This window comes from Physcomitrium patens, chromosome 4, assembly GCF_059467195.1.
Source record: "Physcomitrium patens ecotype Gransden chromosome 4, ASM5946719v1, whole genome shotgun sequence".
In the NCBI taxonomy this organism is placed as follows: Eukaryota; Viridiplantae; Streptophyta; class Bryopsida; order Funariales; family Funariaceae; genus Physcomitrium; species Physcomitrium patens.
In genome coordinates this window covers 4,567,181-4,575,758 of record NC_143413.1, presented here as the reverse complement: position 1 = coordinate 4,575,758, position 8,578 = coordinate 4,567,181, and the positions used below count along the sequence as shown (strand labels likewise).

At 37.6% G+C, this 8,578-nt stretch overlaps 2 protein-coding genes and 1 long non-coding RNA gene across 10 annotated transcripts; 2 read left to right on the top strand and 1 right to left on the bottom strand.

Moving 5' to 3' along the window:
- The first annotated feature begins 763 nt into the window (after positions 1-763).
- Positions 764-1,890, top strand: LOC112281177 (putative germin-like protein 2-1). Its single transcript, XM_024517417.3, has one exon. The coding sequence runs from the start codon at positions 841-843 to the stop codon at positions 1,489-1,491; it is 651 nt and encodes a 216-aa protein (XP_024373185.2). The 5' UTR covers positions 764-840; the 3' UTR covers positions 1,492-1,890.
- Positions 1,891-4,432: 2,542 nt separating this feature from the next.
- LOC112281106 (uncharacterized) lies at positions 4,433-5,953 on the bottom strand. Its single transcript, XR_002969520.3, has 2 exons — positions 5,814-5,953; positions 4,433-4,974 (listed from the first exon to the last, which is right to left on the bottom strand). It is a non-coding gene; the product is annotated as an uncharacterized LOC112281106 (long non-coding RNA).
- LOC112281107 (uncharacterized) lies at positions 5,822-8,440 on the top strand. 8 transcript variants are annotated; one of them, XM_090249545.1, is made up of 5 exons: positions 6,358-6,523; positions 6,728-6,784; positions 7,062-7,111; positions 7,242-7,309; positions 7,444-8,440. In XM_090249545.1, the coding sequence occupies exons 1-4, from the start codon at positions 6,358-6,360 to the stop codon at positions 7,245-7,247; spliced, it is 279 nt and encodes a 92-aa protein (XP_090105671.1). In that variant the 3' UTR covers positions 7,248-7,309; positions 7,444-8,440. The 8 variants fall into 8 exon arrangements, 3 of the variants coding, with proteins under 3 accessions (XP_073389391.1, XP_090105671.1, XP_073389392.1); XM_073533291.2 differs by having other exon boundaries at positions 7,242-8,440; XR_002969521.3 differs by having other exon boundaries at positions 6,382-6,523; positions 6,728-6,810; positions 7,242-8,440.
- The last annotated feature ends 138 nt before the right edge of the window (positions 8,441-8,578 follow it).

Sequence of the window (8,578 nt, the reverse complement as noted above, 5' to 3'; positions counted from 1 at the left end):
TATTGACTTTAAATCTTTATTTTATTTTATAACAAGCGACACAAATAAACATTATAGAGTTTGGAACATCCTACAATTTCTCCTTACATAAAGATTTGGAAATAATTAATATAAAAATGGCTTCTAAAATATTAAAGATGCATTACATTATATATTACTAATAACTTGGAATTCCAAATAATATTATTAAAATATTTGAACTTATTGCTTAAGTTACTAATTTTAAAAATAATGATATTAATAATAATCTAAATATTTAAATGAATATTTTTTTTGTAAAATAATCTAATATATTTTGTGAAATTTCGAGTTCTTTTGAGGGCAAAAAAGTTTTTTTTTTTGTTAAATTAATTTATTTAATATTGATAAAAACTTGTCATTTAGTTATAATGGATATTTTGCACATGGTCTATATTATTGATATTTTCAAAGGCAACAAAGACCTCTTAATACAGTTGAAGGTATTTTATCAATTCTCTAGAACATGCACACAACTTGTACTTGACTGATTGTATGTTTGCACTTGACTGATTGTATGCTTTTCCCGACACTCGTAAACCAGCTGACTCGTGGTCGCCAAAGACATCGAACCTGGTTTCGTTCGTTCATTCATGACTTCCAGTGACTGCAGGACTGCATTGTCCCCACCACCACACTGGTCTTGGTTTCTCGTCACTGTTTATTTCCGTATCACTCCACATGATCCACATGATCAGCAGCATATATATCCTTATAACCTCACAGCCCAACATCCATCGGCAGCAACTACTCCATTGTCCATCTATCTTACTCCACTTCCTCTCCGTTGTCTCATCAGCTCCGACCTGCACCCTCTCCACCATGAACTCGATGTGGATAACACTGTCTGTGTTGGTAATGGTGGGTCTTGTACCCAGCCTCACCATGGCGGCCGACGAGGACCCACTCCAGGACTTCTGCGTCGCCGACACCGCCTCCTCTACTACTATCAACGGTCTTCCCTGCAAGCCTGCCGCTCAGGTGGTGGTTGGCGACTTCAAGTCTGTCTTGTTGAAGAACCCCGGAACCACATACAACTATAACGCTGTGAACGTGACGGCTGCCAACGTGTTCAACTTCCAAGGTCTCAACACCTTCGGCATCTCCGCGGTGCGCATCGACTTTGGGGTGGGCGGCATCAACCCACCCCATGTCCACCCCAGAGCGACGGAGATTCTGTATGTGCTGCAGGGGAGCCTGTATGTGGGGTTCGTGAGTACCAGCAACACTCTGTTCGCCACCATCCTCGTGAAGGGAGACTTGTTCGTGTTCCCACGGGGCCTGGTGCATTTCCAGCTCAACGTGGGCACCGGCATCGCAGCCGCATTCGCGGCCCTGAGCAGCCAGAACCCAGGAGTGCAGCAGATAGCGCCGGCATTGTTCGGAACCGACATCGACGATAGGGTGCTGCAGAAGCGCTTCAGAATCAACGCCAGAACCGTGAACACGATCCAGGCTGCATTCGCCCCATAAGTGGCAAACGACCATGGTTGACAAGGCGCTGCCATGAAAAACAATGAAAATGTGCAATGCGATGGAAAGCGGCTCATCCATCGGAGTGATAGTCAGTCATCAGAGGCCGGGGTCTAGTAACTGGAATTTGTAAGGTTGCAGTCGGTCAGCTGCGGCCACTAGGATTTATTATCGATGGCTTTCTGCCCACGTTGAGGTGCACTACGCCCAGATGTGGAAGTTTGTGTTCTAATTCCAATTTCAAGTACGATAAGGTAGGAGTGCAGCTTACACGATCGACCATGTCCCTTTTGTGGTACGCAAGAACGTATGTGTATGTGATGCAGCAATAAATTGTTTGAAGGGGTAATGTCTCATCAGTTCAACGTCAAGACGCCCTCACGAGTTCGAGTTTTGCTATCTCGTGCGTGTGTGAATCAGCGATGCATCATTTCTGGGTCCCTATGAATCTTGTTTGGAACTGCGCGTGAACGTGGCCTGATCTCAGTGTCAAACAAGCTATCTTTGTTGAGGATCTCCCTCTTTCTTTTTGCTCATTGGAAAAAAATTAATTGCTCATTTTGAGATTTTGTAGTCGAACGCCCTCAGTCTAAAAGAACGATAATATATTCTTATTTTTAGATTAATCCAACGACAAAATCATTGCCATTATTTGGCACATTTTCCTCAAATTTGTCGGATTGTGCCAGTGTAGAACTCAAAACATATTGAAATATATTTATACAAACAAGACCACCTGATTGGAAACTTTGTTCAGTATAGAGATAAATCCCCCATAAATTCCACAGGGGAAGAAGACTCCAAATACTCTGGAGACTCTCTCGTCCTAGAACAAGTCAAGTCCTTAACCTAATACTAGCAAAACTATAGAGATAATATGAAAAATGATACAACAAATCCTCATGGAACAAGTACTCTGGAACTTCTCCCCTCTTGGACCAAATCAAGTCTCCAAATTCAAAAAAACTACTCTAGACTCTTAGTCTTTCATAGTACTTTTTTGCTTTGACTTGATTCATGTGTTTTGAATAATAATTTAACTAGACCGATAACCAGAGTATATTGTTGGTGGGTCAACCAAGGTCTTTTGAAATTCTGGATTAAACAACAATGCAGCCATTCAATCGTGTTTTTTCTTCCATTAGATGTTTCACGTTTTGTTGGTTTGAATTGCTTTCAAATTTTTTTTGCTAGAAATTTTCATGAAAGAAAATGTTGCAAAGATATTGGCGGTTTTTATTAGAAAGAATTCTTCATTTGTGATGTTAACAAAAAAATAAAAATTGCATTATCACGCACCAAATTTATTTTTAAAGACAATATCAAACTCAAAAAATAAAGAGTAAAATTTCATATTAAAATAAATTTAAGTAAATCTATATATATATATATATATATGAATTTCTTTTGATTATATATATATATATATATATATATATATAATCATTTTTTTTTTCAAGTTCCAAAGTTTTTTCCAATATTTTTTTTCCTATGGTAGCCATAATTATTCAAGTTTTATTTGATTTTATACTTTCTCATATTAAAGTATATCAAATGTGTATTGTTGAAGACAAATATATGACCTTAGAAGTTATTTAGGTATTAATAAGACTTCTTAAATGCGTACTCTATGCACAATGCATAAATTTGTGATATTATAGAGTCATTTAGATATCAATAAGACTTTTTAAATCATTAATATCACAAAACTTTGCATGCTCCATGTTCAATGCATAAGTTTTTGTTTTAGTCATAGTGACCTAGCAATAGCACCATGCATCAAGTATGGACTTCTAAAAGGAAAAAGAAGTTTATGATGTAATCTTAACTTTAAAAAAAAAACATCCTCACTCTCATGGCAATACAAGATCCTATTGCAACCCCCTTGCTTCAATCTCTTGATATCTTCTTATATTATCACTACACTAAGGACCTCCTTCCATACTTGCTTGGTGGACAAAATTGAAGCTAGAATATAAAACCATCCCCCAATTTTTTCACACACCATTAGTTTTAGCAATGGAGCCAAAAAATTGTCTTTAATTGGCTTTGGGGAGCAAAAAGAAAAGTGGATGGGCTGTCCATTGATGTATCGATGGCTATTTGACTTGCAATAGGAAGTGATTAGCTCTTTTTATGACCTCCTATGAAGATCATAAGGTTCTTTACTTTCTTACACATAGAAGTGCAAACTTTGAAAATGGGTAGACTTTGCCTTGTAGGGATTATGGAATGTGGACAAAGTCCAAAAATGACATTGTCCACCAATTGAACATGGAAGGAGGCCCTTAGTCCTAAAGCAAGTTCTTTCACACAACATAGTGTCACTCTTAACCTAATTTTAGGCAAACAATCTTATATTACTATGTATAATTTTCTATCTTTTCTTTCCTCTTTCGGTCACATGGCCTAATTGCTCCCATGTTACAAAAACATTTTGGGCAAGGGTTTCTCTAGATTTCTTAACCGCTATGTGGCTTTCATAACCAGGTTGTGGGGAGTTGCAAACAGAAAGCACTATTCTCAAGATTTATCAACTGATACGTTTCAAGCCTGCAGCATGTAATTGACTTTATGTTTATGCAGAAGAGGTTTGAGGAGCCGTGTTTCAAGTCTGGACTGAGGAAAATAAGATGAATCATGTTATGAGAGACGTGGTGTGTCAGGATGGTCCTGCATCGAATGAGATCGTCGTCTGAGTCGGTATATTTCAAAGCCTCGAGTAATTAATGTGTAGCTCAAAGTCCTAATATCTACAAGTTCATGGCCAATTAGGATGAAGACTTGACTTTCTCCAACCAGGAAGGGATGATCGTATATAGTTGAAGAACTTTGTCGCCAGACAAAATGGACACAGAATGTGATTAACTCTTTTATACCCTCAACAGAACCATGACTTAAACACTCACATATCTCAGTCACACTCCTGGTTAGCGTTCAGTAAGGATAGAGTTGCTCAACTTATATGTAAGTTTCCGCAGAATTCAAAAACAGTGTGCCCAACCTCAACTGGTACTTTGCTCGGCGCCGCCAAGTCGGTATTGCAATTTGGGTCCCTGAGCGGATCTCAACACAAATGCAGAATTGAGCCAGACATTTCTCGCGTCTCTCAGGTTCTCGGGCCCTGTGCGGAACAATGAGAAGTGTGGTCGAAGAGACGAACGCACTGGACAAATTCTGTAGACTTAAACTCTACGGAGAATTTTTGCATCGTGGTGATGAACGCGAGGTTTTTGAAGTGGCAACCCAATGGCTTCGACAATATTAGATATGTCTTCGCATCTTTCATACATTACAGTTGTATATCTTACACGTACACATACCTTCACGGACCTGTACGCGTGGCGAGGAGGATCTGAGTCTGCGTGTCGGAAGAGTTGCAGCACCTACACTGCCCTCTCTTTGGTCCACAAATGATAACAATGTTACGGTTGAAATCTTCCGATTCGTCGTAGTCCAGGAAAAGAGGATGGTACTATAATCCTGAGAGTCATGATGTTGAAACAGGGTCAGTGCATAGGATTACTGGCATCTTTGGAGACATAGAATGAAAGATGTCTACTTGCAACAATTGGTTCGATGCCACGGTTTCGCATTATGCCCAAACTGCAGGTACCTAATTCAATGTACCCAGCGTGAAATGTGCAAGCCACGAGAACTCAACTCTGTATCACCATATTTAAACCCTCAGAATTGGTTCGGGCAATAGACAAGAGTCTACGAAGACTGGGGACCCAATGTTCGTGCACCTCAATCACGGCATATGTATATCCTTTCGGGATCTTTCAACTGGCCCGAAAATAAAATTAAATAAAGATCAAACCTCCAATTCCGTGGGGACAATTGAGAGGAAGTTGAAATTGTCAAGCGGGAGGTTCCATCACTGGTCGTAACGTCATTGCGACAAACTCATGAAAAGCAGTGGAACTCAAATCTTTGATTTTCGACTTCAAACTGGAAGAACTCCACCTTACCGTATGATGGAAATTTAGGGCAATCAGACAAACTAAGAGGAGGATCCAACAAGACACCCAGACATAACTCTCCCCACAGAAGAGGCGAGTGAAGCACAACTCTGCTACAACCAACCCAACTTCGTCGCCACACTTGAAATTGGAGGATGGAGGAACATTTCCGAGGACACGTGATGTGTCTATGCGAATATGAAAGAAGAAAAGCTTAGGACCCAACACTTTAAGACCTCAAGAGACGGCGAAAACCCATCAACCGACGTTATCAGGGCTGGAAACAGAGAACATGCACATTGACCAATCAGATCAGCAAATTGTGTTGGCCTCCCAACCGAGGACCATAACCCTTACCTGCAAGAATGTCAGGGCATAATGCTCAACTGCCGCAACAGATTGCAAACCTGACCGCAGCCCAGCGAGTGGGTGTGGTGGCGGCGGTGGTAATCTCCTCATCTCTAGCGTTCGGCATCTACGCCACCAAGAAGCACCGAGTCATAACCCGAGGGGCTCTGGACTCGCCCCGTGATCGCCTCAACAGCCCCCTCACAGCCTTCACATGCCCCCCAAGCAACGACATCAACAGATCCATCACTGATATCAAAGATGGCATCCACGACAACATCGCCACTACCACCGTGATGATCACGGGATGCATCAGTTGCAACGAACGATTCAGCACCTCGGAGCTCCAACCCTGAGCAGAGTTCAACTGGACAACGACGACGACGACGACGTTGCTGCCATCCGGTGCCGATGGCGAGGACAGAGGATCGTCGAGTTCTCACTCGCAGTCGCGGCGCGTGATGCCAGACACGCCGCGCGGGGCCCGCAATAACGCGGCGTCCGTGAGGCGTAGGGCCATGTACGCGCTCCTCTGGTGCATCTTGTGTAAAAGATGAGGGTAGAAAGCAGAGGTGGTATTATTGACGAGTTCCCAGCTCCTCATCTGTTGCAGGCCTTTGGGTTTGCCTTTCAAGCTTATTTTGTTTATGAGGTTGAGAAACACAAGAATGTTATCATGCCAACTCATCATCTGAGCTGGACTTCCAACATGATCATAGGTGTGTAATTATTTATTATTATTTATTATTTTTTTGTGAAGGATATAAGAGTATTTGTATAAATATATATATATATATATATATAATCTCTCTTTTTCTAATTTTTGCACAAATGTTAAAGAAGGTTGAGTTACACATGTATATTTTTTTTGTTGATATATATATATATATGTGTGTGTGTGTGTGTGTGTGTGTGTGTTGCAGTGATTCCCATTGCAATAGCCACAAGCTTTGATATAGCTCTTGAATTGAATCAAATAGGTAGGCACAATCAGTTCAACAAATTGGTAAGCCATAAATCCATCATATGAATCAGAATTATTAAAGCATGTATAATACTTTATAAAATAAAATAAAGTAAATCATGAATAGCATAGAAAGTCTAACATCTAAAATGATAATTTTTGCTTTATTCAATTTAAAAGTTTTCTGTTCTGATCTCAAAATGACATTGTTATAACTTTTTAAGATTATACATCAAACACGTCTTGATACAATTTTTGCTTATTTTGCAAAAATTAATGCAACTACCACACAGTGCAAATTCACATCCCCATTATCAATTTTACTTTTATCTTATGTATGCAGGTATTCAAAGATTCCATTTATTTTTTGTTGAAAATTGATTCAAGTATTTTTAATTTATCTATTTATTTATATTTCTAACTGATAATTATTTAAAACCATTCAAATTTAATTGCCATGTCTACAAAGACAGATTTGAGGTACCTGCATTCAAGTTAACACTATCAATTGTGTTGATGACAATTGGAAGTTTATTAACAAGTTAGTCAAAATTCTTTTTCTCTTACTCTATTTTATTTATCTGTAAATAAAATAATATATATATATATATATATCCTTTTTTTCGGAAATATTAATATTTTAATATTCTCTTAATATGTTTTTGTCTGATTTAGGGAAATTTTACACTATTTATAATATGAGCTTAAAATATGTAAGTATTTTAATATATTGTTAATATTGTTTAATTAACACGAATTTATGTACATCGGCAACAAAAATATGCAATATATTCTACAATTATAGAAAGAAGGTACTAATATACAACTATATGTTAATGAATATTACCATAAATACATAACATTTATTCAAAATTTAATGATGCACTTGTGATGTTTAAAAAGAGCTGATGGTCTTTTTACAAATCTAATAAAGTTTTTACAGACAGAAATTCACCATTCATAACCTTGAAAAGATTGACACCATGGATGACAATATTTGCCTTTCTATTTTCATTTAGCTTTGAAATATTCTGGAAAATTACTAAATGGTCCACATTTTTTAACAATGTGACTAATCTTATGGAGGGGGTCGGTCAACAATTACTACACTATATTTTGTGGACAATAGAGGTAAGAAATTTTATAAACAATCATTCATTTATAGTTAATTTCATAGCATATGCAATAAAAAATAGTAGTATTTCAAAGGCTAAATTGACATGCAAAATTTCAAAAGAAATGGTCAAATTATGCTTTAATGATATATATATATATATATATATATGTGTGTGTGTGTGTGTGTGTGTATGTATTGATTCTTGTGAAAAAAAGAATAAATTTTTATAAAGATTCTGTAATAAAATATATTACAAAAATATTAAATGTGTAGCATCTCTTTTAAATACCTGTACTCTTTTAATTTACAAAAGGAACTACATAAGTTGGTTGACATGATATGTTTGATAGACATTAGGACAGTTTTTATTAATAACTAAAACAAGTGCAACCACATTTACTGTAATAATGATCATTAAAAATATTAATGATTTAGAGGTAATAATTACGTCTCTCTCTCTCTCTCTCTCTCTCTCTTAATATTAATGATTTAGAGGTAAAAATGGATTGGCAATGGAAAATAAACGAAAAAACCATTGGTCACTCTTTCATTGTATTGGGATTATTGCTATTTTGTTGGCACAAGTTTTATTCCTCACTTCAAACATTGCAATAACATTGTTTCACAACACTTGGCAACAGTTCACAACATTCTTACATCTGCACTAAAATATAACAAACTAATTTATTACTC

Excerpts from the sequence above, each read along its gene's own strand:
- LOC112281107 (XM_073533290.2), top strand. The coding sequence starts at position 5,822 with ATGTCAGGGCATAATGCTCAACTGCCGCAACAGATTGCAAACCTGACC.
- LOC112281177 (XM_024517417.3), top strand. The coding sequence starts at position 841 with ATGAACTCGATGTGGATAACACTGTCTGTGTTGGTAATGGTGGGTCTT.